This window comes from Penicillium maclennaniae (genome assembly GCF_028827695.1).
Source record: "Penicillium maclennaniae strain IBT 15551 chromosome Unknown utg000003l:1.0-5670915.0:1.0-5674809.0, whole genome shotgun sequence".
NCBI lineage: Eukaryota > Fungi > Ascomycota > Eurotiomycetes > Eurotiales > Aspergillaceae > Penicillium > Penicillium maclennaniae.
Window position 1 is genome coordinate 4035541 of NW_026623215.1, and position 26145 is coordinate 4061685.

The window sequence follows — 26145 nt, forward strand, 5'->3', positions numbered from 1 at the left end:
TGGTGAGCTTTTGATAAGTATTTCTAAATCATACGTTGTGCCTTGTTCTCAGTAGGGCGCTCATATCTGCACGGAGATTTTTCGCTTCGCGAACTCCAGCTCGGACCTCTCCCGAGGTGTAGATTCTCTGTCTTTTCGAGTACGTTGCAATTGTAAGCCTCCTCGAAAGTCCGCTTTGTTCACGGCTGGGTGAATCTACCACTCGCTCCAGGTCATATGAATTTTCTCGAGTTCGATCATTGGACATCAATGTGAATTTGAAATTCCCATTCATATCTTGTGAAAGCAACAAGACACACCTGCTCCGGAATGCAGTATAGCTCCATATTCTGGTATCATAGAATGCGAAAATGAAAAAGAAAAGACCAAAATCTCCTATATCGCCTCAACCACAAGAAATAAATGCCCTCTCAGGAGCTTTCAGGAGGTGAAAAACATCAAAAATGTGGACAAACGTATGTGTATCTCTCATTGCCAGCGTTCCTCAAATCCGGGTGTTACATGACTCTCCACCGGAGAGCTCATGTTCGGCATTGGCATGCCAACATGCGGCTGATAGTCAGAAACAGAGCCTGGACTGGAACGCCGACCCATCGGCATGAACTGGCTAGGATTATTTTCATATTGGAGATGGGGGTTGGAGACATCTGGACTCCACGGTCCACCCCAATTCTCCATGCCCAAGCCTAGCGCAGTGGCATTTCGGCTCCACCAGTCATGACTCTGTTCGACTAGGTTTTCAGTGCCATCGAATCCACTGACAGGTGATGCGGTTGATACCGGAGTTGTATTGCGGGGTGCGACTGGGGCGCCGGATGTATCGTACCAGGCATTTGGACTCGGATCGGTGGATGGACCGGAAGATGCAAGTGCCGGCATTTGATATTGGACTTGTGATATTGGGCGGAGATATGTTGGTTCTGGTGGTGCTAAGTCAGGTCCCGGTACTGCTGGACGCGGTGCGGCCTGCATCGGGGGCATTGAGGTCATTGTGGAAGGATATTGAGGGCCCATTGAGACGCCCATAACGGGAACAGAGTTGAGAGGGAATTGTTCTGTGCGCTGAGCCGGGATAAGGTTTGTAGAGGGGGGGAAAGCGGCTCGGACTAGTGACGGCGGATTGCAGTGTTGCGTGGGTAATTGGAGATTCAACGGAGGTGGACGGAGATGTCGCTTGATCCCATGAGCCCCAGGAGCCCCATTTGGCATGGGTACGCTCGAAGAGAGCACTGGCTTCGGAAGGCAATTCGACTTGCCATTTGTTGGCAGAAATATCGAGAATGCGTAGTGTTCGACGAGCACAGAGCCAGCCTTCGGCCATCTCTTCGAGGTTTTTGAGACCGTGTATTATATCCCGTTGGGCGTTCTTCTCAGGCAGATTGAGGAGATGAATAGTGCATGCAGTGTGGGCTATGTAAACGACAATATTACAGATCTGTTTAAGACCATAGGTGCGTTTGTACATGCGCATCAGCTTTGAGATTGCCGAGGCAGCCTGTGTGCAGATCTTGCGTGGCGACACGTGTGAAGGTAATGTTGTGTTGGTCTTGTTGTACTTCAAGAACGGCCGGTAGAGGTGGATCAGAAGGAGATGATTAAACATGCTGTGACCCGATAAGTTTGAAGTCGCCAACGTCTCCTTCACGATTTTACTTACTGCATGACGAGGACCTGGGGCAGTTGTCCGTCCTTAGGTTCGAGCTCCCTGGGGAGTTCTTTTTTCCATGCTTCAAGGCGTGTGTGAACATCGCTGAGTTTCTTGAGCTCCGATTGCTTCTGTTGGGATTTTTCCATCTCGGAAGGATGATAGAAGAACACGAGAAGATCACCGCTGATCTTGCATAATTTTGATAATTGCAAAGCAACAGTCCTGGTTCGCGAAGGTTGAACATTATCCTGGCTCACGCCGTCATCGCTGTACGGCGCCCAGGCTTCCATCTCTTCCTTTGGCAGAACATCGAATTTAGGCACATTGGTATTCGCTGAGATCAGTTGGGGTTGACGACCGAGATAATTCGACCAGCACCTATTTCTCTGTCAGCGAGCGTACATCAACGCAAACCACAAGCCCACATACTTGTCGATAAGGAAGCAACCCCAGAAGGTAATGCGACGAGCATCGACTTCTTCGTCACTCAGGTTGTGCGCCCCGAGATTTGCCGCATCAACATTCAGCCCGAGATCGAACGCCATGCGGAAACTCAGACCGCTATAGACCCAGCCTTTACCTTCGCGACCGCAGCCGGCTTCACGCACAGACATGAGTGCAAAGGCCTGGATCGTACAGAGCTTCGAACTTTCATGTTCGTCATTTTCCAAAATGAGCCGCTTGGCCTCTTTGAAGAAATGATCACCCGCCGTTGCAGCATTCTGGGGATCTAAAAAGGCTCCTTGCCACGAGCTGAAGTGGCAGCCGAGAGCCAGCATCGAGTTGACCAACAAAGACGAGCAATATGCACTTGGTACGCCCCGGGTATAGTCTCGATAAAACAAATCTTTGGCCAGAATAGTGAAGAATGGATAGTGCCATGTGAAGTACATTGTCATGAGATGGCCGATCAATGATGCATCGTCTGTGACTTGTGTCCAGCGTACGACGGACTGTGCATCGCCGGCAGGGCTGGCTGAGGCATCGGCCATCGAAGCTAACTCCTGTAGCTCGAATCCGGGTGGAAGGAAAATGAGGTTGGAGGTGCCTCCAATGAATTTGCGAGACCCGTCTAACATGAGCTCACTCATCTTACCAGACAGCTCAGTCTCGAACTGATCCACGGGTTCTGGACTCTCACTGGCCGTTTGCTCTGGAGCTCTCGGGCCTGTAGATAAGAGGCCCTTTTGCCGGGCCACGAGTGATTTTGCGACATCTTCGAGACTGTCGCAAGAGCGCATCTGGCGCACCAAGTCAATGGCATCGTCTTCATCCTCGTAATTTAGTAAAGCCTGAATCAAGGTCTGCAGAGTGGTATGTTTGGTCCGAAATGTATCGTTTTCTTTCTTGTACGCTCCCTTACGGCGATGGTCTGAGCTTGGATCATAGATGCCTTTTAGTCCGCGTCAGTAAGCGAGGGGCCATTTTTTGGATTTAATATACGAACATGGCGTATGGTAGACAGAGGAACAGGCAGCACAGCTAGGGAGATTTCCATCACACTATAAACACCAGTTATACGTGGCGCCAATGCCTGGGCCTTTGGTAGAAAATCTTACCTTGGACTTCCGTCTGCGACAGGCGATGCACGCCGTGCTGACACAGCGCCTTTTCGGGCCCGAGGGAGCATCGCGATCTGCCATGATAGACAGCTGCTATAGATAGGGAGTTTCAGATTCGAAGGGGCCTTTCTCCGCGGAAGGGCATCCCGTGCTTCAGCGTGGCTGCTGATCAATGGTCCTGTCTAGATTGAGATCGGTGCATAACACGTCCATCGTCTAGATCGCTAGTGAGGAAAGCACCGGCGTCAAAGTCCTAGCCAAATCCCGTAAGATAGTGAACAGGACCAGTAGACAACCCTATGCAGAACGAATCACTCCATCTGCGATTCGATCTATACACGGCACAGCATTTGATGAATGCTTGACCCCGCGACGACCCACCAAGCGGGGAGGCGCCTCAAGGGATGCAGGACCTTCCGCACCACAGCGACCCGCGACTCGAGATGTGCCGGAGGTGATTGGATGCCGGGAGGAAGACAGGAGGTTTATCGCTGGCTTCTGGATGGCTCCCTTTCAGGGATTGTGCACAATCCCATCCTCCGGGGGGAGAATGCTGACTCAGCACAACTACCTCTGAGGTCACGTGCTCGTCATCTCTCCGGTACATGCTGAGATCTACATTCATCTATGTACGAGGTTCTAAACCAACGAGTATGTGATAGAGGTGATCGGACGATGTGTACCTCCTTTCAAGTTCCAAAATCCCGCGTGGTGGGATTGCTTATGCCCTAAGACTAATCGGGTTCCAGCTCAGCCGCAACAAGCGAGGGGTTCCCCTGTGACCGCCAGAACGCGTGTTGTGGGAGCGGGAACAAAAGGAGGTAACAATGTGAGAAGAAAAACCCCAACGGGGCGTATTATTGAATACTATAGGAGAAGAGGCTTAGGCTATATACACCGCCAGTCGGTTGGGCAACTCCATCCTGCCACGTCGAGTCTTAGTCTTTACCTTTTCAGTCTTCTGCAGCCACCCGCCTCCCGACTGGTTCGTCTCGATCGGCCGGGGGTTTCCGATAGCCACCGTGTGTTAGGTCCGAGCTATTACCGTTAAACAATATTGCAAAATTAATACAAAAGAGAAATAATAGACACATAACAACTCAACATGAGTCCACGCAGAGGACCACCCTTTTTTTTTTATTTAACCATCAACGCGGGTTCGCCCGGGCCTCACCGTTCGACCTTATTTGGCAGTATTTTTGTTTTCATGAGAAACAACATTGGCTGCGAACGGCGTCTGGTCTTTCTGCAGGCACCACACTAATCGTAACCTTAAACGGCCCACTTATCGTGGCTTGCCAACACACAAGCCCGATGGTGTAGACACGTCATTAGGTCGAGATGTCTCATCAAGGAGAAGACAGTATTGGACATGTGACCGACCATGGGACACGGCGGCACTCGGCTGTCCATCCTATACCTGTCAAAAGGGGAGATAAGAAAAATAGGGGGGGCCCGGGTTAGTGCTGCAGGGCCACCCCAGGCCCCCGTAATGAAAATCCCGCGGACTCCACCGGAAGAACATTCCATGTCACATGGATTGTTCCATCTAGCTCCATTGTTTGAGTCACCGTGGTCACCCTGTAAAATACCGGACCCCGGCAGGGCTTTGTTCCCCGCCTTCCCAATCGGCCAATCGCTAAGGCCTTCCCACCCAAGTTCCGATTCCCGATTACCGTCACACGCGTACCTGCCCAATACACTTATCACATCCTGAGATCACCACTTTCTTATCTCCCTTCTGCACCCTTCCCTTCTACTTCGACCCTCGGCCTCGTCTACTCTTCCCCCTTGGCCGGACAACCTTTCGGACTCACCCTCACCTTTGCCTTCCCTCGCAAATCTCATCCTCCTGATACCTTGACTCGAGCACGCTAGCCTCCTCACGCTATCATCCGGCATTCTTGCTATCCAATCGGCTCGACGAGTCATACCAGTCATCTCCTGTTGCAGCCAGGAGATTCTCGAAACAATTCTCTCTACCCATGTATCTTGTCCAGACTCTCGACCAGAGTGCTTCTTCCGGCCAAGACTTCATCCAGAACCTGCTTGGCATGAAATCATAAGATGATGGTCCCGAGAGCCTTTATGTTCAGTTCGGCGCCGCCACAGAAGCAAATGCCGCCTTGCATGAATGATACCAAGCAGAGCTTTGAAAGCCTACTTGCAATCTCTCCCCCAGCCATACCAAGAATCATGGTGTGAGCAATGCTGCCCCGGTGGTCATTCCGCCGAAACGAGGCTCCCGCACCTTGGTGCGACGGGAGACACGCTCGCGCACTCCCGCCAAACACCACACATCCTCTCGTCGTTCTTCTTGCTCCGAGTCATCAAATGAGCGTCCCGTCCGTCCATCGGTGGCCTCAATCCTGGACGCTACAACAATTCCTCGACGAAGCTGGTCCACCAGGAGACCTCGTAAGCTTCCTCGAGGCAACTATGTGGAGGAATTTAGCCGAATGATGCAGGAGGGAATTCGGTCCAAGGAAGATTATCTGATGGAGGGTGCTGGCAACTCTCCATTGGATATTCTCCTCAGCCCTCCGGATGAGGATCACGAAAAATACTCCATGGGCAACGAATCCGAACTGGAGACTCCCTTCTCAGTTCGGTCCATCTCGAGTGATTCGATGCCTTCCCTTACGCACGATTTGAACTCCCCACCTAGTTTCCAGCTCCCGTTGACCCCCGGCAGCCAAAGAAGCCCGGCTGAGCGGCGCCAGCTCCGATACTCCCCTTCCGAGGACTGCGCCTATGATCACCCTCTTTTGGAGGCGGACATCGAGGAAGGCGAGCTTCTCGATCTACAAGACTACGAAGAGCCGGTGACGCAGGACGTCCCCACGAAGCCGCAGGTCGTAGTGCGATCGTTCCCTCGGTTAAGATCATCCTTCAAATCCAATCTCACTGCATCCCTACGGGCCATCAAGTCCGCTGCTCAGTCGGTTTCCACCTTCGCGACACCCTCTGTGCAGCCTGAGGATTTCCTGACCCGGTCGTTGTTCACCATCACCCCGGAGTTGACCGACGATCGTCGACCCCCACCCATGCATACCCCACCTTCCCCAGCGCTGCGACGTTATCTCAATCCAACTCCCATGTCTCCGGCGGATATGTGTGTTTATCACGATCATCCTCACGAGACTGCCGAGTCTGCGCGTGCCTGTCCGGTCTCCATCCAAATGCAAACCTATCGTCGCTCCCGTGGCCGTGGCCACCGACGCAACAATTTTCATGTTATCAGTCCCAGGAATCGTGACCACTACTATACATCTGACCCGGAACTTCCACCAATGTCGCGTCAACGGGAACCTCGCGAAAATAGCGACTTCCTCCGCATGGTCGTTCTGGAGATGAACATGCGCCGCAGTGGCAAACTCCGCGAAGACATCCCCCACGGGCTCGCATCATGCTTGCACCGCGCAAGAGCAATCCTTATCGCGTGTCGGGTGACTATGAAGATGGCGATGACAATGATACCGTACCCTCCCGATGGATAGGCATCTCAGCTTAGAAAGCTTAGGGGGAGCGCGGTTTCGGCCCACCCAGCCGAGCCTAGATATGGGCTGACCAGCGCCGGGCGCGGTCACCCCACCAGTACATATTTCTCCTTTTCTTTTTTGACTCTTTTTCATCATAGCGCGGCGTTGGACTAGGATTCAAGTGTCCTGGCCGACACCCTTTTTCATTTGTGAACATACCCTTTCTATTTTCGATAACACACTTTGTTTCCTTGGTGGGAACTCCCAGGATCTCCAATCAAACACCTTAGTATTCCTACTCGAACCCAGTTCCTTGTCTCGTACCGGTAATAGTAGCCCAAGCGATCGAAGCCAATTAATTTCCGGTCTGCGTTGTGATATCGTCCCGCAGGCATGAGATCATCTCGAACCTTAGCCTTCAGCAGCCTCAGTCAATGTTTCCAGACGCCTCTTCTTATCGCGAAACTACTCTGAATCTCGCCGAATATCTTAGGCCTGGTTGTCGTGTCTCGAAAATCAGGAAAAGGGGTGTGCATGCGGGGAAGGGAGGTGCTTGGACCACTTGATACCGATGTCATGACCCTACAGTGGCGTTTCTCATCCGGTCATCCTTGGACCTGACCTGTCAAGCGGCCGTGGACACTGCCTCGATATAGATCATCTTATCCTGAACCATACTGTCATTTATGATGGGAATTAACCCGATGTCATTTAGCTGAGTCCAATCTTGCATGATCACATGATGCGGTTGGGCGATCGCCGGATGCCAAGTTTATCCGTGCTTGTGACAGGTGCAGGGTTCGTCTATTTAGTAATTCAGGATTCATGATTCATGATTGGTGCTATGCAGGCTAAAATATGCAACGATGTCAGGATCTCTTGGCGTAAAGTAGTGTTTACCCCAGGAACCTCGTAGAATGAGACATTATAGCGATACTGAGAACCCTATAGAAGTCATGTTAAAACACATTCAAGAGGGTAACGGAGATTGTACACAGAAAGGAGTAAAGATATCATACGTACTTTCCTCATCCAAGAGCGTCCCGTTCTTCCAGCTCTCCTGGACCCAGTGCAACGAGACGAGATGTGGGATCTTTTTCCCTGGTCTAGCAGCTAGTGATCCTCGCAGGGAAGCGATATCCTCGCGCGACGAAGTATCTGGATTAACAATGACATGAGTTACGTCCGGGTCTTTGAATGATGTTGCAATGTGCGCGGATGCGAATCTGGCGGTGTTGCGCGCGAGGCAAAGAGCAATGTCCTCGGTGTGGGTCTTATCGAACGTCTCGTGTCCCTTGGTACGGGTACGGCCGAAGAGAAGAAAAATTTCAGGCCACGGAAGAGCCAGCCACAAGGTGCGGTGTAGCCTGAGTCGATTTTGGTCTGCAGGTGGGATTCGACTTTGCGGAGAGTGTGTGGGTCGAGAGGGATGTTGCTTTGCGGTTGGGTGGTTTCCATTCGATTGAGGATCTATAATGTGAACATTCCGTTCAATTCTGCTCCAGACTTTGACAGACTTACTTCTTTAAGCTCATCGACGCTCGTGTCGCGCGCATAGCTGTCGTCGAAGGGATCAACGTTGATGATGATGTCTTCGTCTCGACCTTCCATGACGAAGAACATGTGCCTATAAGAGGAGACCCAATAGTCAATCAGAGCTCTTATGTCGTGATTTTTGTTTACTGAGCATTACCTCGGCTCAAAGGGAAGGAGAAGGTCAGGTAATCCCACATCCTTCTCGTTCTGCTTGACACAGTCAATCAACCACGATGGCCTCACAATATTAGAGTTTGCGCTTTTCAGTAGTGAAGCCACCTTGACTGTTCCTGCTTCACTGTCAGCATAGTCTCTACTTCTTTTTTGGGAGGGATGTGTACTTCGCTCAGCAATGCAAATAGTGCCTGGAACAGCGGTGTTGGTCTGAAAGATTTTGCCCCCGTTGGCTTTTACAAGCTGCTCAAGCTCGCCCTTTGAGTGCTTCTCTGGAACACTTGCGTCGGTCATTATGACTGTGCATTTGTTAGCAATATTTTAGCAAGGTGATAGTGGCGGCACGTACAGAAGTTAAGTTGGTCAAAGATACGACCAGAAGGCCCAATGTACTGGGCATTCTCCTTCTCCTCATACCCAGCAATGGTCAAAGGCTTTTTCACTACCCGCTTGACACGCTTCCTTCGCGAATTATCAATGTTAAACGCTTTCTCCTGATGCTCTTGCTCCACATTGGACTTGAGATCCAGAAATTCCTGGATAGACAACGCGCTCTTCCAGTTCTTGTCCTTGCGGAGCTTCTTGAACCGCGGGAATCGCAACGTCTGACCCATGCGAAACATGTCACTGGCACCAACGGAGGCTGCCTTGACACAGATGACAACCGAGTCAGATGGCCTGATCCACATGTCTGGTCTTTCATTTTGAGCATCTCCACCAGACAATTCAATGAAATCAGTGGGAGGTTTCTTTGGATCCCATTTCATCCACTTGCCGTCCGTGTGATGCCGGATTTCCTGATAATCAGCCGCAGTGAAACCTCCGCCCACCTTGCAGAATGACCAGCATTTCATCGGCTGGGAAGATTTGGGATCGTCAACGCGCAACCCACATAGGAAGCTCCCCAAGTAGCCTCCACGATGGCCCTGCCCGTAGTATCCGCCCACGATGACTAAGTCAAGCGATTCGCCAAATTCGGTCATGTACTCTGGCTTCACTTTCATCCAGTCGTCGTGGCGCTCGTTCAATCGGTACGGAGATCGAGGGTTCTTAAGCACAAGACCTTCTGAGGCTTCGGCGACCACGTTTCGCAAGCATGCCTCGATTTCTGCAGTCGTACTCGCCTCTTGATAAGGATGGATCTCGAATCTTCGGTGGACAGGACGAATGACCTTTAAAGCGTTGCGACGATCGCGAAGTGTATATTTCGTCAGATCTTTCCCATTCAGGTAAAGAATGTCAAAGACACGGAACATTGGCCTGGGTCCAGTTGTAAATGGATTTCGTTGCTCGGCCAATGCCGCGGTTTTTAACGTGCCAAATGCCACAGGAGCATCTTGCTCAGGATCCCAGGTAACCATCTCGCCGTCCAAAATGACGCTTTGCACCCCATCCACAAAGGCATCTTTCAAATGTCTCGTCAAAGCTCCCTTTTCATCGTAGATCCCCTCTCCGTAAAGGTATGTGTATTCCTTCGCTTTTCGAGACCAGAAAGCAAATCTTCGACCACCAGGGATCGAGTCGTCTGGCGCCATGTGGAGCTGCATCCTTTCGCCATCCAGTTTCTCTTCGATCCAGAAAACAGGATCCTCCTCCGTAGGTTGCATTCGCATGATCATTTTGTCGAATGAGTGCATCTGGAATTGAGCCAGCTGAGGTTGGAAGCACTGCATGAGTGTAATACCACGATCCGCTGCCTCCAGTCGGATATTTGGGTCATATAGCTCCCAGCACACTCGCCGCAAGCTGCTGGAGACGGTGTACAAATTCTCGGCGTCGGGGTGCCACATATGAAACAGCGTGCGCTCCGACGCACCAACTTTCATCTGACGCAGAATGATTCGAATGAGCCACATTAGCTCTTCCGGGTTCATGCGCCGATAGAACTCAGCTAGGATGGGAGTCTGCTCGTCTTCCTTCGAAGTCGCGGCTAACTTGTCCAACTTGTCATTTACCTCCTCAATGGACATGTCCCCTGTCCCGTCCTCATCGGCCGTTTGGATAAGACATCATAACATCTCCTGCAAAATCTCCAGCCATGCGTGTCGAGGACTGGCCTGGTAGTTTCCAATTCAACAGATTGGAACCATCTTCTGATTCCTTGTTGATCTTCATGATCTTCACGAGCATCTTTCCAATAACCTTTTCCTTCATACCGTACATAGGTCGATCTCTATCCTTGTCGGGTAAAATTAGCCGAAAGGCTGGATAAATGTCGTTACCAACCTCTTTGCGCCATCGTGATATGAAGCGGGCGATGACGTCGCGACGGAGCTCGTATGGGCTTAATTGAGCCGCGGCTTTATTGTGAGGCCCGATCTTGCGTCTTGAAGGTGCAGTAGTGGCTGGTTTCTTCTTGATCTGGCTGAGGGGGTGGAACAGGTTCAGGTACAGCTCGTGGAATGGGAGAGTCGGGGAATTGTTGCGGGGGCGGTTCGGATATCTGTTTTCAGCTGTCAGCATAGAGCTGAAAATGAAGAACGACTTCATTACTTCTCGTCCAGGTCCTCCTCCAGATGCCGTGGTTCAGGCAAAATCTCGTCAGAATCCATAGTGAGTCGAACTTCAAGAGTGTTGAAGTTTCCCCAGATGGATTTAGGCAACGATAAGATAGCGCGCATGTGACATCACGCGAAGTATACTGTGGTCCCTAAGACACTGAGGATGCCTCAGTCTCAGTCTCAGTGTCTTAGTGTCTTGCCTCAGTGTCTTGGGGACCACAATACGAAATACAGAATAGGCAGTTACTCAAAGAACAATCTTCGGCACATTAAATGTCAATAATACTGTACAAAGTAGGGTATTGTGATATTATGTTCAAATAGAAGCGAAGTCAAGAACCCACACTTGCGTTGCGAATATGCTCAGCGCCCCGACGCTGCGCCATCACGTCAGCCAGACGCGTGAGTATCGCAACAAATCGCTTCGAGATGCCCCACGCAGTCAAGCTACACAGCGTCTCGCAGCCGACGCGTAGAATCTTCTCCGGTCCCTCGGGGCCACAGATATCTCCAACCCCAGTTATGTTGCCCCGCATGGAGTGACCTTCTCGTACGAAAAGCTGCACCAGCTCATCGTCGCATGGCCTGTCCAAGTGAATAAAACTCGGCTCTTGCAGGGGCTCTCTGCCAGACATATGCATATTCGGGCTGGAGTCATGGGTTCTAGGGGCGTGGCATGAACCGTACGCCCATAGTGTTAACACGGCAAGAAATGCCGCCACCGGTTCGTGAAATGCATTCGTGGAGTATCGCCGAACATGCCAGAGAGTGACACCAGCGTGAATGATTGAAAGTCGGGCCTTGTATTGGTCATGCTTGACCCAACGCCAGATATACTGCCATTCGATTGCCTGGTGACGCTTGCTCCACTGCATCTGGTCTGTTGCCACGGAGGTTGCAAGTGAGCGAATTTCACGAAATGGCGTGAGGAGTACCAGTCTTGCTACATGTAGGTGAAGCACAGTAGGGTGTTCCATTCCAGCAGCTTTAGCGATAGTGCTATTCGCGGTCCAATGCAGTATGTCCAGGCAATCACATGCGCTGTTGCGCCACTTGGAGTAGGAGGGGATCCCTGGTAGCCATACCGAACCGGTCGGAATTGCGGTCTCCCGAGATTGCTTTTTGGCAGTTGGATTCCAAAAGGATAATGGTCGGCGAAAGTAATCGCCAACTTCCCACATACGGTGATACAGGGCGTGAATGAGTAGGATGTGGCTGAATTCTCCGATCCCGGAGACAAGCCTCTTTTCTATGTATAAGATGTGCACTGTATCATATAATGACTCGTTTACTGTGGAGGTTAGCGGGTCTGCAAGGGAAAAGAGGAGAGATGCAAAATACCGCTTGAATTATCCCATAACTGCTTCCACTCTTCGGCAGAGCCAGTCTGCCAAAGTTTCTCATGAGCAGGCAGCGCAGCTTGCCCGTCATCAAGGGACAAAAGCGGTCGGTCTTCGAAAGAATATGCAAGTGTACAGTCCAGGAGCTTCGGGTATGAAAAGGTCAGTTGAAAACGTATCATTGGCAAATAAGGCATGCTTACCCAAATACAGTAGCCAGTTCGTCGCCGAGCTTCTTCTTGCGCCCACTTCACCCATGTGGCTTCCTTTGAAACTCGGGTGATTTCCGTATGCGATGGGCGAAGCAACTTCTCATAGTTTGCAAATGTCACCAGACCTTTAAACAAGGTCAAAGCCGACAGCTTATCTTGCTCGTTGCCACTGTGAAGAAGCCCGATGCAATTGAGCAATATGGCTTGCATAAAATCAAGTAGGAATGGGCCATTCGGAGCCTTTTCTTTCTATTGAGGGACATGTATAAGTATATTGAGCCATGCTCTGAGTGGAAAGAAATGCTTACCTCAGTGTATATAGCCCGTCGTATCATCTCATGAAAGGCATCTCTACACTGGTCTTTCTCTTGAGTATCTGAAGTATGAGAACCGATTGCCACAATGGCTAATACCAACAGCCAATGACATCGATTTGGGTCGAAAGTGGGGAGATGCACTATGGGGTAAACGTCGTGTAATACATCAAAGTAGCATGCCAGATAATGACTGCACTCTTCCTCGGTGGGAAAATTGTCAGTTTCAAACATCTCGAAGAATGGATTGTCGGTACGACAAAGTCGTAGGAAGTTGCGGTATAGCTCATGATGGGTGTTTGTATCGATCGGCCGCACTGAACGGGCCGCTTCTGAAATCCTATCGAGATTGATCGCATGATTGCCTGGGAATTCGTGCCGTCGTATGTCGTCTCTCGCGGCTGATCGCCCAGCTAAACCAGCTGCATCAGCTGCAGGCGCGGACCATGAGGCTTGCTTTTTCCTGTATCTTGGAAGACGAGCACCACCACCATCGACATAATAATCGGATGATCTCTTAGCGGAATCCACTGACTCGGAATGCGGAGATACCTCGCTGCCGACATGCGAATACTGGCGGGGGCTTCTCATGTCTGTTCCCAGTGAAATACGCTCAGAGGGGGTATGAGGGAGATTCTCCGCCATCGAAGGACTCACTTGACCTGTCGTGATGACGGGCGGATGCCATGGCATGCGGGTTGCACATGAATCTGAAACTGTAGGTTGAGGTTGCTGCGAAAGGAACCCCAGATAGCTGGGGTGATTCATGAGATGCATTTGTGAAGAATTCATTGGGTAGCCAATTGATGGTGGAAAGCATAGACTGATCGAATAAAGAAGGGTCAAACTCCAGGTTGATCTCCCCGCTGCCGCTCATGTCCATTTCCATATCCACCTCCGCACCCATCATGTCTGGCTGAAGATTCCTCATGTTGGGGCCGAGACCAGGAGTTGGATCGACTGAGAACATTTTCGGCATATGAGAAGTTGTCATTTCATTGTGTGACTGTTGGATTTCTCCCGAATATGTTTCCAACGGTAACCGCTCCGGAGGTACTGAATGTGAGGCCAAATATAGCGAAAAGTTGGAAGCGCCCATGATGGAGGCCCTTCCATTCGACGAAGTACTCTCTGTGAGAGTTTCCGCTCGACTTGAACATTCATGTCTTCCTTTCGGTGAACTTATTCCATTAGTTTCATTCTTTGACACTCTGCCCATTTGCTTGGATGGTGAATGTTCAATTAGTATGGGCTCTTCGTCATCGCCGTTGGCTTGGTTTGAAGATGATACAGGGGTCTGGACTCCGTTTTCGTGCATTTCTGTCCCAGAAAATTCTTTAGAGGCGCCCATTCGAATTTTGCCTTTCGATCGTCTCTCCGTAGGATATTGGCATTCAAGCGAACGGGTGTCACAGCGCCCACATGGAGTTCCACCACTGCAGCGTACTCTCGCCGTGGCACAGCCATAGCAAGCGCGGAATGTCTTCACGGTGATGCGATGGGCTCGGTCTTTGCCGCCTTGACCTCCCGCAGTATGATGGCTTAGCTCGTGTCGGTGAAGTGTATCGCTGCGCATTAAGGCTACTTGTTAGTCAGTTTCCCCTGGCCCAGATCAAGCATCAACATACGTTCGTGAAAAATGACGGCCACACCGGGCGCATTCAAAGGGTTTCTCCTTGGTATGACTGCGCAAATGGCGCTTCAGATGCTCTGGTCGTCGAAAGGTACTGCTACAGACCGAGCATTGAACGTGACCCGAGGATGCATCTCGATCCCCAGACTGATTTGCGCTGGGTCCCCGATCGGGCGAATAGGTATCGTGCATCACGATCTCCGGACAGGCATTGTCGGTCTCCGAGAGCATGCCGACGGAAGTATATTGAGGCTATGCGCATCTCCAGATGTTGGTCATTCATACCAGATTTCCAAATGAGGGGAACCCGGGAGAAGGGGCAGAGCGAGGCGTATTAAAGGTCGACTTTCATCGGCCCACTACATGCGGGGAACGGGGTTATGCATAGCGATTGGGCCTAGGGAATTAAACGGGCTCGGTTAATTCTTGGATCTGGGGTTTCTCCAGGATTGCCACGAGGATTTCCCCATTCCTACTAGCTTCCTCGTCACTCGGTCGTTGTTTTCTGGTAGCTCTGTTGTTAGGTCGAGTGTTACTAGGTGGAGAGCCCGCCAGATGTTTAGGGACACATCAAATCCTCCTTCCCTACCGACGAAGCAGGTACGTGGGTCGTTCAGCGCACGGGCGCTGACCGGGCCTGCGTTGACAATTTATTTCATCTTCATCTTGATCTTCAGCTCAGCCCCAGAACCTCAAGTTTATCACACGACCTGGCCAGATCCAGTTGATCGGTTCCATGAATGGCGAGATCGCCGCGACCCAGCGGTTGGCTTCCGCGTCCCGAGACGATCCCGCTTTACGAGGTGCAACCATCGCCTTCAACCAACCTCCGCGAAAGGCACCACACGTAAATCCCCAGCTTTCCGCTGCAGCCGCCGCCGCAGTGGCTACTTCAATGAATCGCAATGCAGGTGCTAGACGCCCGACCGCGGGATCTGAGTCAGAACAAGAAGTCCACTCCGTCAAGGAGTTGATCGGGAAGCTGAACGCCAACCAGCGCTCACCGGCAAGCACCTCGGACCGTGGACGGTCTCCGGTCCCTACCTTATCACATCCCCCAGAACAGATCGCCGCACGTCTCGCTGCCTCCAGGTCATCCTCCAGAAAACAAGAACCGGCATCCGATGCCCCCAGACTCGGTGCAATGCGAAGTGCGAACAGGATGCAGGCCCAAGCTCCGACGGAGGGAAGGGAGCTACGCTCTCCTACCCCTGTCCGGCCATTGCCGCCCAGAGATTGTGTGTTTCGAATGCTCTTGGACGATGATCCACGCTTTGAACCAGTGCCCCCGGTAGCGCGCATCTCATCATCACGATCTAGAGCCGGAAGTCGTGGGCAGGCCCCGAGTCCCCATCCCTCTTCTAGCTCGCCAATGTCCTCAACACCATCCGATGACTCGAAGCCGAAGCTTCCGCCACGGTCTACAAACCCTTCACAGGGCACTTTAAGAAAACCGGTCGCTCCAGCGACCCCATTACGGGCATCAACACCCAGCATGGCCTCCATATCAGGTCTATCTCATACCAGTAGCTCCAGCGCCCAGGATGGGTCAGAAGCCCTCTCCAATGCCATTGTGGCCTCCTCTCTCGCATCTGCGCGGGCATCGCCCGTGACCAAAGTACCTCCACCACCTCCACAACGACGGCGGGCCCGCTCGCTTTCGATCCTCCATTTGGCGCATTCACCCAAGAGTGACCTGTCACGTACCCCGAGCCCGTCCAAGGCGATGCCGATGACTCTTCGCGGCATGCCGAAGGCCGACGAGGTTGATAGTGATAGTGGCCGACGGCACCGGTTACTCCATAAGCATCCCCACAAACACCACGAAGGAGATCGTAAACGGTGGAGGCAGGAGGTTACTGAGAAGGAGCGGAAGCGCTATGAAGGCGTGTGGGCTTCCAACAAGGGGTTGCTCATCCCTCCCGAGCGAGGCCAGGCGCGCGGTCCCAATGGATCCGAAACATGGCCACCCGCCTCGGAGATGGTGCTTAACCTGGTGGCTCGTGAGATTTGGTCTCGGAGTCGGTTGCCCGCTGCGTCCTTAGAACAGGTGTGGGATCTGGTAGATCAGCAACAGATCGGACTCTTGACGAAAGAGGAATTCGTGGTTGGAATGTGGTTGATCGACCAGCTGCTCAAGGGCCGAAAACTCCCCGTCAAGGTTCCGGACAGTGTCTGGGACAGCGTGCGGTATGTGACGGGCATCAAACTTTCAACAGTGGGCAGGACACAATGAGTGCAAATCAAGGTGTAATATGAGCGTAGGCCGCCCTCGATGCGCGGGTTCGCTCTTGCGGGGCCCTACATACATCGAAGCCGGAAACGAAATCCTAGAAAAGATTTGGAACATACTTTAAATAGACGGAACTATGCGTGATGCACGCGTATCCCATACTTTGCCTCCAAATGGCTCATCTCTCGTTACTGTGCATATGCTTTTTCCCTCCCCCCCCCTTGGCCTCCCCCTCGGGATCCTGCCCGGGGGGGGAGGGGCACTTCCGGTCAATCAAAGGAAGCATACAACTGGATCTACATGGTTCAAGGATCGGCCCTTGGCCAGCACTCAAAGGATCCTCGCTGGTGCGACTGGGAAACCGAAACGCGACACTCTCAAAAGTGAGGCAATCCATTGCACGTGACCATCGAATGCTCGGGGTTTCCATCCCGAAGTACTTAGTACTTCAGTACTTCAGTACTTCAGTACTCGCACGACCCGTCTTTCATTCCTGAGGGGAATTTCCTGGGGCCAAGGATTACAACCTCTTCGCAATCACATACATAGCGGAGACAATAGCTCATCACCGCCATACCTAGTTTTCCATTCCTTGCGGCGAGCACGAGGCGCCCCCCCGTGGTGACAAATTGCGGGCGTCTATGGAACCGCAAGCAAACCCCGAATCTCCACGCTCGGGATTTGCATTTCAGAGCCATCAATCAGCGGTCTTTCTATATCACAGCTCCTCACTTTCCCTAATTCCCAATTCAACCACTAAGCATCCACATAGAACTCGGTTTTCTGAACTCTGAAAGTTCCTAAAAAGGAGTTGGGCGTTCTTCATGACATCTTAGAGTCCCGGCGTGATTCGCCATGGTCGAAGCTTTTCACGACTTTGCGCCGGCACGGCCGATACGCAAGAAATTCGCCAAACCGCCCGTCAAAGTAGCCTGTTTGCCTTGGTAAGCCCCTCCCGATGCTTTGGTGGATGCGCCCCCGCTAAATCTCATTCTAGTCGCTCCTCAAGGACTCGTTGCGGAGGGCAGGAGCCCTGCTCCAATGTACGTCCCCAATTATGTCGCGCACTCGGTTCCATGCCTAAAGCCATGCATTCTAATTTGTCTAGTGTGTCTCCAAGGGTCGCAAATGTTCGTACTTGCCCAGCAAACGAGGTGGTCCTCGCAAGAAGAAGCAGAAGGCCTCGCCGTCGTCCGAGGACTCGCCGGACGACGCCCAGTATGCCGTGGTGCCCGATTTTGAAGAGCGTATGTATGGAACAACGGTGGTTGTTTCATGTTGCTAATGACCTCCTAGCGGCTGGCATGTTCAGCCAGATCGATGTGCTCTCTGCACCGGGCGCGGGATTGCGACATCTGGATTTCACACTGTCTCCCTTGCTCCAGGCCTACTTCCCAGATGGGAGCTCGTCTTCGGTTCAGTTGGACCCAGTGCCTTCGCCCTTGAACACCACGCAGAGCTTCGTGAGAACCTATGGTAGCGAGCCAGAGATGTAAGTGGATTGCGATAATGATGCCGTTCGCATTGCCATTCTCACACGAGATCCAGTCTTAACGCCTACTACGACTTTATTCACACATATTTCCCCATCTTACCACCTCGAGCGTCACCCCCGTGCCGGGATCGACCACTGCAATGCCCAGTTTCTTGTTCGAGCCCGCCCGTGGAGCCATTAATGATGTACCGCCCTCGGTCGCCTCTAAGTCTTGCTATTGCCGCTGTCCTCGCGCTCATTCCGCATCCTGATGACCCGGAGCCGTCTTCCCCGACGTCCGTCTTACAGCGAAGGACGTACGCGCATACGTTTGCGCAACTGGCTAACTCTATAATCGAGGCCGAATGTGATCTTGAGCTGTCATCAACCGATCCCGGCCAGGCCTTATCAAGTTCGCGACCCTCAATCAGCCGAGAGAGACTACACCCGCGAGTTCCTGAGGATCTGGAGACACTACTTGCTTTATTACTTCTTTCCGCATACGAATATACCCAAAGAGGCAACCTTCTTAAAATGAGATATCGTGCAGGTCAGGCCTTGGCTCTAGCTTTGGATAAATCCCTTCATGCCGACTTAAAGGAGGATGAATCCTCTGAAGCCCGAAGGAGAGCATGGTGGATGACGGTTTGTTGACCTCTCCCGTCTGCCGTGTGTTGCTTCTAATGCTAAATCCAGTACTACTGCGTTGTGCAAGGCTCCATTGTGAGCACGACTGTAAGTAGTGTTGGATCTTAAGGTTGGACACGAGGCGCTTATAAAATCCACAGCCGCCGACTATTGTTGTCAATGACCCTCAATTTACAACGCCCTATCCACGGTTTTCCGCAGATGCCGAGGTCAGTATCTCGTTACGGTGCCTGTTATCGCCGTAGATCGTTTTGATCACTCAACTGACAACTTCATCAGGGCTGGTCGATTTTAATTCAAGCACAGCAAGTTTTGATGTCTGCGACTCAGTTCATCCACGATCTGAACAAGTGCCTCTCGTCGCAATCTGGCATGCACTACATGTTCGAACGCATGCACCAACCAGACTCCTGGACCAACTCTGTGCTTGCGCAGACAGAAATTCTTCCCATTGTCTCGCATGATGCCGGCTTTGGTGATCAACATGAAACTATCACCGCCCAGAGTATACGCTCAATATCACGCATCAAATTGTCCAGGTATTTTCCAATGTCTCAGCAATATCTTATCTTCCATCTAACATTTCAGCAGTGCCCAAATTAAAATACACCGCTTCAGAGCATTCAGCGACATACCTCTTTTCATTAAAAGACACTGCGACCTAACCTCCGCAAGCCCAAGCACCACTCCGGCCGATCTAAGCAACAAGTCCCCAATGTCAGCATCAGGAATCAATCCCGTGTCTTGTTCATGCAGCAACCTTAACTCGTTCCAACGCGCATCTTCCACTGAATACATGACCCCATCCGACTCCTCAACTTCCTCCGACGTCCACCCCTACGTCCCACATTATCCACATTACCCATTCGCATCCGGCTTTCCATATAGTCCGCAGCATTCTGCGAAAATATGCCTCCGTGCCGCCCTTGTTATATCTCGCACGTTCGAGAATTTGCCTTTCCCGCAGCCGCTCCCTGGTAACCAACAGCAGCAGAATCAGCAAAGGCCCCAGCTTCCCCGAACAATGCCATCTTTCGCATGCTGCCTTATGCAGAGTAGCTATGCGATGTTTATGATTTTCTACAAAGCTCGCGTGGCGAAGCAGTTTTCCCCGGACTCGGAGAATGAAATTGCAAGCGATTCGACCGACCGATTAGTCGAGGAGCTACGACAGGGACTGCAGCGGATCATTGGGGCACTTTCGAACTATTCGATTGCTTTTGAGGCGTTGGATGGGATGAGAGGTAAGCCCGGCTTTCTTTTTGAGCCTCCGAGTTTAAGTTAAGTTGACTGACAACCGCAGATGAAATCCAAGGTGCATTCCACACGGCGTTTCCCATATCTGTTTGATTAAAGCCCAATCTTCTCAAGCGTATTTTGCATTTCTTGCGATCTCCCCCCTCCTCTTCTCCACTGGCGACATGTCGAACTGTTATGATGTTCGAGCAACGAGGCTATGTCTCGGGTTTCTTATGGTTATGATACATGAATTCTTAAGGTATCTTGGAAAGTTCTATATAATACCCGATAAACGAAGGATCGTTCCCAGTTTCAATGGTTGAAAGCAAAGGAATAGTATTGCGTAAGTAAAATATGGCGCAAGGAAATGTGTTTCCTTTTATGTAGTCGCTGAAAGGAACGCTAAAGCGAGAGCAAGGGAAATCTTGAATAAGGGTATCTACAGCTTTGATCGTATCCCCCTCGAGGCGGAACTTAACATCCTTTAAAACTTTGCTTGATGGCTTCCAGTCGTCGAATTGGCGGAGAAGCTCCATCATTTCTTCGTGAAGCTCGCGTCGAACGTGTTCTTCCTCGAGAATACCGCGCATGGCGAATGGTAGAATATAAGGATTGGGTATGGCTGGAGCGGACCGTTTAATGTGTAGGTTGGTGTTTGGGATGGTTGTGGTTTCCAGCGCGAACTGGATAGCCATGCTATTAGATAGAAACAAATGATCAGTGAATTGTCGTTGAGGATAAGTATGGTGACACATACTAGTATACGGCTTCGTCATCGTACAAACGAGAATGTCCTTCCCCAGTGTAAAGACTGCCGGCCAGTGGGCTGCTGAGTTCGCGGATGAGGCCATGATCTTGGACGCCGAGATTTCGAAGCTTGAGGGCAAATCCGACGAGATGAGAAAGGCTTAGGCTAGAGTCAGCATACATTTCGAGAAATCTTTCAGTGGCGAGCAGGCTTACAAGCTTGGAGCATGGACTCTACCGTCTACAAAGACGGATCGATAGATGTATGGGTGAGAAATTGGGGAGAACAAGGCCGACTATGAACGACATTTAGTGAAAAGGGGTTTCATGGTTGGGACAACAGGTGAACATACCTCAAGTGAGACTAGTTGATCATCGATACTTCCAACATATGATATGCGAACTCCAAAGTCAAGACAGCACTTCAAGGCAGCCTCATAGTCTTTAGAGACTTGGCTGAAGGGAAGCTCAAATTCAAAGAGCTCACCGGCCGAGCCACTAATCCACCTAGAACGATATGCAGAGAAGGGGCCCATATTCACACCTGCCATAGCGCAGATACCCACACGCGATGCGTTGACGCAGCCAAAAGCTATCAACTTGGCGACCAACATAATTGTGACGGGGACTCCTTGACTATGGCAAGCAAGTATGATGAAATCAGCCTTGCGAATCTCCTCCATCCAGTTGAGAAGTAGCTTCCATAGCAGGTCGACTCGTTCTGAGATACGACCTTCGCCTTCCAAGGCAATCTTTTCAATGTCACAAGAGTAGCCATGATCTTCTGTGTATTTTCGGATCGACTCCGCCGCCATGTTTGAGAATCGAATGGATGTACCCGTGGGCTGCCCCAGTACACTTCGGATCAAAGGCGCGGGGAAATAGCCATGAACACCAATGGCCAAGGCTCGCTTGATACGCGGAGGCTCTCTGATTCGAGATACGTGCTTGTGCTCGGGACTTTTAGAATAATGGAGAATTCGTCCAAGAGATTGCAGAATGGAGGGCGCTTCTTCCAGAGTATAAGTGTCTTCGAAGCGCGGAAGCACTTGATTGGGAAGGATTTTCTGCAGTTGCTTTGACGCGGTAACATCGGCTGGGCGAGGCTCGGCAAATGGTGCGGAGGTAGAAGTTGCGGCCGCAACGGACGCGGACGCAGACTCATCTTTAGCGTACTTGTCCTTTGGCAGTTTGATTTTGACACTGTCGTTCTTGGTAATATTGACATTCGTGTCTGGGTCCGGCTCAAGTGACGTCGCTCGTACTGGTGAGCTTTGATCAATTGTTCCTTCAACCCCTTCGACTTCTTGGGGTTGTGAAACAGACGGGTCTTTCGACTCTTTGGACCAGAATGACCACCCGGAGGATCTGGTGTTCCCGGTGGGAGGCTTGGTCTGACCCACTGACTCGTCAGATTCTCCCGATAAATCTTTAGGTGACATATTAACTTCTTCGTTCAAAGAGATTTGAGGCCCAGCCGGAGACGCCTTGCTTGGTTCCATTGTAGATTGTTCTCCCTGCTTGCTCGATGAAGCCGAACCGTACCACATTTGCAACCAAGAACGCTTTTGCGCCTTGGAACCTGGCTCCGTTGTGTTATTTGTTGGTTGTGATTCCTGATCTGGCTGTGATTGTTCTTGCATTTGTGCAGGCGAGTCCCAGGTGACTGGTTGTGTATCGGTTTGCTTCGTAGCTTCGTCCTGCTCTGGCTGCGTTCCTGTCGTTTCTGGAGGAGCCGGGTCGCTACCAGTGCTCTTTTCAGTATTCCCGGAGCGATACAACCAAGAAAACCAACCGCCAGCTTGCTCAGTCTGATCTGCTTGCGACGTATTGGGCTCGGGCGCGGGGCCAGCTTTATCAGGAATGATCTCTTGCGCTTCTTTTGGTTTTTCTATGGATTTTGGTGTTTCTTCCTCGATAGTCTCTCTCTTGGGTGTCGAAGTTCTGGGGCTGCCGGGTCCTCAAGTTTGTCCAGGGCCGTTGTAGAGGCCGATGCGTCCGATACTATGTTGACCCGGGTCGTTGTCACATTGGCGGGTAGCGATCTAGTTGAGGCGCCCGCCTTTCGGGTCAGTTTAATTGACGGATTTCTGTATTGTTTCGAGCTGTCAAGGAGGGAGGCCGAGGTGTTTGCAACGCTGGAAGCTACGTTTTGAGCGACCGATATGCTCTCACGGGCAACCTCGGTAACTGGAGCCGCCTTGGAGACCCGCGATATGCCCGACCAGTTTCCAGGATACCAGCTCTATAGAAGATACCCAGTGGTTAGTGATATGTCCCAGATGGAGCTTCTGGAGCCTCTAGACTTACTCCAGGCCGCTGAGGCTGAGAGTCCGAGCGATCTCGGGCAGCATTGTCCGGGGATGTGGGGGACGATGAGTCCGCGCCAGGGCTAGGCTTCACTCTCTTGCGGGATCTCTTTGATGACATGGACGCGAGGAGAGTATCATGAAGTCCCATCAATCAACCCACACGAATGAAATGATCTAGAAACTCAAAGCGCCACGAGTTAGGATCGCTGATATCATGTCACATGCTCCTCTTTGGTGCCTGGTGATTGCGATTGTCGCCTGAGGCACAAGTCTCGTGCCTGAAGGCGGTGAGCGATAAGTCGACTTTTTTTTTTCGGCGGAGCCGATGAGGACCAAGGGTATACAACCTCTGTCACTCATTTTCTCCTCTTGCATTCAGGGCATTAGGTCTCCAGAAAGACCGCCCGCGATTCAAGATGGCGATCCAGAAAAAGGTATGTCGGTCGGTGCATGTCCCACAGCGTTTGTACTAACTCCCTCAAGCACGGAAAAGGTCGGTTGGATAAGTGGTATCGGCTTGCGAAGGAGAAAGGCTATCGTGCCCGTGCTGCTTTCAAGCTGATCCAGTTGAACAAGAAGTATGGGTTCTTGGAGAAGAGTAGAGTTCTTCTTGATCTCTGTGCTGCGCCTGGTGTAAGTCTCTTTTTATCCCGGATTTTCTCTCCTGGGGGATTTCGATTCTAACACCCACCTAGTCATGGTGTCAAGTCGCTGCGGAATGCATGCCCGCCCAGAGTCTCATTATCGGTGTCGATCTCGCTCCGATTAAACCTATTCCCCGAGCAATTACCTTCCAGAGCGATATCACTACCGACAAGTGTCGCGCTACAATTCGAGGTCACCTGAAGCACTTCAAGGCTGATACTGTCCTTCACGACGGTGCTCCCAATGTCGGTACCGCTTGGGTTCAAGACGCTTTCTCGCAAGCAGAGTTGGTGTTGGAGTCTTTGAGATTGGCTACAGAGTTCTTGGCGGAGGGTGGAAACTTTGTCACAAAGGTCTTCCGTTCAAAGGATTACAACCCGCTTCTGTGGGTTTTCAAGCAGCTGTTCACATCTGTGGAGGCGACCAAGCCTCCTTCATCGCGTAATGTCTCTGCCGAAATCTTCGTCGTCTGCCGTGGATACAAGGCCCCCAAGCGCCTCGACCCGAAGTTCCTCGACCCCAAACATGTCTTCGCCGAACTTGCAGCTCCCACACCCAACAACGAGGCAAAGGTCTTCAATCCGGAGGTGAAGAAGCGTAGACGTGAAGGTTATGAGGAGGGAGACTACACCCAATTCAAGGAAATTCCAGCTTCCGAATTCATCAACACCACGGATCCCATCGCCATTTTAGGTTCCTACAACAAACTCAGTTTTGTTGAACCGCCAGGTGGAGACATTGCTTTATCTACCATCAATCGACTCGAGGAGACTACGGAAGAAATCAAAACTTGCGCCGAGGATCTGAAGGTCCTTGGTAGGAAGGAGTTTCGCAACCTGTTGCGATGGCGCCTGAAGGTTCGCGAGAAGTTTGGTCTCGTTGTTAAGAAGTCGGCCCAGGAGGAAGAGCCCGAGGAAGTCGCCGAGATTGCCCCGATGGACGAGGAATTAGCGATCCAAGAGCAGCTGCTGCGCATGCGCGAAAAAGAGAGCGCCCGCGACAAGAAGGAGCGCCGCAAGGAGAATGAAAAGAAGAGAAAGGAGATTGTTCGCATGCAGATGCACATGACCACCCCCATGGATATTGGCATGGAGCAGCATGGCCCAGGAGGCGAAGACGCCACGTTCTCTCTCAAGCGAGTGGATCGAGCGGGTGCTCGTGATGCAGTTGTCAACGCCCGTGATCTGGCACCTGAGAGCGACAGCGAAGACGAATCTGAATCCGAGTCGGAAGACGACGACGACGATGGCGATCGCCTTGAGCGTGAACTTGACGCCATGTACGAGCATTATCAAGAGCAAAAGGAGGATAGAGACTCCAAACTGCGCGCAAAGAAGGCTCGCAAGGAATACGAGTCTGAGGCCTGGGACGGTTTCTCCGACGAGAACAAGAGCGATAATGAGGAAGAGGAAGAGGAAGAAGAAGAGGACGAAGAGCAGGAGACTAACAGTGTGCCCCTTCAGGCTGGCAACCTCTCGAACAACGCCGCTATGTTCTTCGACCAAGATATCTTCCAGGGTGTTGGCGACGAGGAAGAGGAGGAGGAGGAAGAAGAAGAGGAAGAAGAAGAGGAAGAAGAGGAGGAAGAAGAGGAAGAAGATAGCGACGTTGAGATGGAGGAAGCCCCTGCTCCCGCGCCGAAGCAAAAGAAGAACAAAAAGGAGGCAAAGAAGGAGGATTCTGAGTGGATTGATTCTGACGAAGAGCCGGAGGAACAAGATCCTCGCAAGCCCAACGGCCAGCTTGGTAAGTTGCAATTACAATCTACTGTGAATGATCTCACAGATGATTCTAACATGAACGCAGACATCGATATCATCACTGCAGAGGCTATGGCTTTGGCTCAATCGATGGTGACTGGCGAGAAGAAGTCCTCAGACGTTGTCGACGACGCCTTCAACCGCTACTCCTTCCGTGACGTGGACGGCGTGCCGGAGTGGTTTATGGACGACGAGGGTCAACACAGCAAGATACAACGCCCGATCACTAAGGCCGCCGCCGCTGCCATCAAGGAAAAGCTGCGAGCTATCAATGCCCGTCCGATCAAGAAGGTGATGGAAGCCAAGGGCCGTAAGAAGTTCAAGGCCGCACAGAAGCTGGAGAAGCTGCGCAAGAAGTCTGCCCTCCTAGCTGACGACGAGGCGCTCAGTGAACGTGACAAGTCCCAGGCCATCTCCAAGCTGATGAGCAAGGCCACCAAAAAGAAACCCAAGCAGCAGGTCAAGCTGGTTGTTGCTCGTGGTGCCAATCGTGGTATCTCTGGCCGTCCCAAGGGTGTCAAGGGCAAGTACAAGATTGTCGATTCGCGTATGAAGAAGGATATCCGGGCACAAAAGAGACTGAAGAAGAAGATGAAGGCGTAAAGGTACCATTTGTGAATAGAGAGCGCTTACATAGTCAAGGGAGATACCCATACTTCTCAAGAACCATAGGATTTCCGGACCA

General features: G+C 51.6%; 8 protein-coding genes across 8 annotated transcripts; 4 read left to right on the forward strand and 4 right to left on the reverse strand.

Annotated features, from left to right (window-relative positions):
* Positions 1 to 468: 468 nt before the first annotated feature.
* N7477_003623 (putative C6 transcription factor (NirA)) lies at positions 469 to 3291 on the reverse strand (the record flags this gene model as incomplete). The annotated part of the gene is made up of 6 exons (XM_056965286.1): positions 469 to 1055; positions 1108 to 1604; positions 1658 to 2026; positions 2078 to 3041; positions 3096 to 3150; positions 3208 to 3291. 6 exons carry the CDS (start codon positions 3289 to 3291, stop codon positions 469 to 471), a joined length of 2556 nt encoding a protein of 851 aa, XP_056825239.1.
* A 2378-nt stretch (positions 3292 to 5669) lies between these two features.
* N7477_003624 (uncharacterized protein) lies at positions 5670 to 6710 on the forward strand (the record flags this gene model as incomplete). The annotated part of the gene is made up of 1 exon (XM_056965287.1): positions 5670 to 6710. The coding sequence occupies one exon, from the start codon at positions 5670 to 5672 to the stop codon at positions 6708 to 6710; it is 1041 nt and encodes a 346-aa protein (XP_056825240.1).
* Positions 6711 to 7617: 907 nt separating this feature from the next.
* N7477_003625 (DNA ligase (ATP) DNL4) lies at positions 7618 to 11023 on the reverse strand (the record flags this gene model as incomplete). The annotated part of the gene is made up of 8 exons (XM_056965288.1): positions 7618 to 7637; positions 7716 to 8162; positions 8210 to 8319; positions 8386 to 8518; positions 8570 to 8701; positions 8752 to 10377; positions 10490 to 10845; positions 10896 to 11023. 8 exons carry the CDS (start codon positions 11021 to 11023, stop codon positions 7618 to 7620), a joined length of 2952 nt encoding a protein of 983 aa, XP_056825241.1.
* Positions 11024 to 11235: 212 nt separating this feature from the next.
* On the reverse strand, positions 11236 to 14345 carry N7477_003626 (uncharacterized protein; the record flags this gene model as incomplete). The annotated part of the gene is given in 5 exon segments (XM_056965289.1): positions 11236 to 12194; positions 12245 to 12389; positions 12447 to 12704; positions 12764 to 13425; positions 13445 to 14345. 5 exon segments carry the CDS (start codon positions 14343 to 14345, stop codon positions 11236 to 11238), a joined length of 2925 nt encoding a protein of 974 aa, XP_056825242.1.
* A 793-nt stretch (positions 14346 to 15138) lies between these two features.
* Positions 15139 to 16638, forward strand: irs4 (the record flags this gene model as incomplete). The annotated part of the gene is made up of 1 exon (XM_056965290.1): positions 15139 to 16638. One exon carries the CDS (start codon positions 15139 to 15141, stop codon positions 16636 to 16638), a length of 1500 nt encoding a protein of 499 aa, XP_056825243.1.
* Positions 16639 to 17490: 852 nt separating this feature from the next.
* Positions 17491 to 20107, forward strand: N7477_003628 (uncharacterized protein; the record flags this gene model as incomplete). The annotated part of the gene is made up of 10 exons (XM_056965291.1): positions 17491 to 17579; positions 17633 to 17678; positions 17744 to 17882; positions 17932 to 18127; positions 18184 to 18754; positions 18806 to 18844; positions 18898 to 18966; positions 19037 to 19296; positions 19349 to 20001; positions 20061 to 20107. The coding sequence occupies 10 exons, from the start codon at positions 17491 to 17493 to the stop codon at positions 20105 to 20107; spliced, it is 2109 nt and encodes a 702-aa protein (XP_056825244.1).
* Positions 20108 to 20250: 143 nt separating this feature from the next.
* Positions 20251 to 23173, reverse strand: N7477_003629 (uncharacterized protein; the record flags this gene model as incomplete). Its single annotated transcript, XM_056965292.1, has 6 exons — positions 20251 to 20692; positions 20754 to 20903; positions 20960 to 21039; positions 21097 to 22671; positions 22749 to 22988; positions 23054 to 23173. The coding sequence occupies 6 exons, from the start codon at positions 23171 to 23173 to the stop codon at positions 20251 to 20253; spliced, it is 2607 nt and encodes an 868-aa protein (XP_056825245.1).
* Positions 23174 to 23471: 298 nt separating this feature from the next.
* On the forward strand, positions 23472 to 26063 carry spb1 (rRNA methyltransferase spb1; the record flags this gene model as incomplete). Its single annotated transcript, XM_056965293.1, has 4 exons — positions 23472 to 23489; positions 23539 to 23688; positions 23751 to 25446; positions 25507 to 26063. 4 exons carry the CDS (start codon positions 23472 to 23474, stop codon positions 26061 to 26063), a joined length of 2421 nt encoding a protein of 806 aa, XP_056825246.1.
* Between the last annotated feature and the right edge of the window lie 82 nt (positions 26064 to 26145).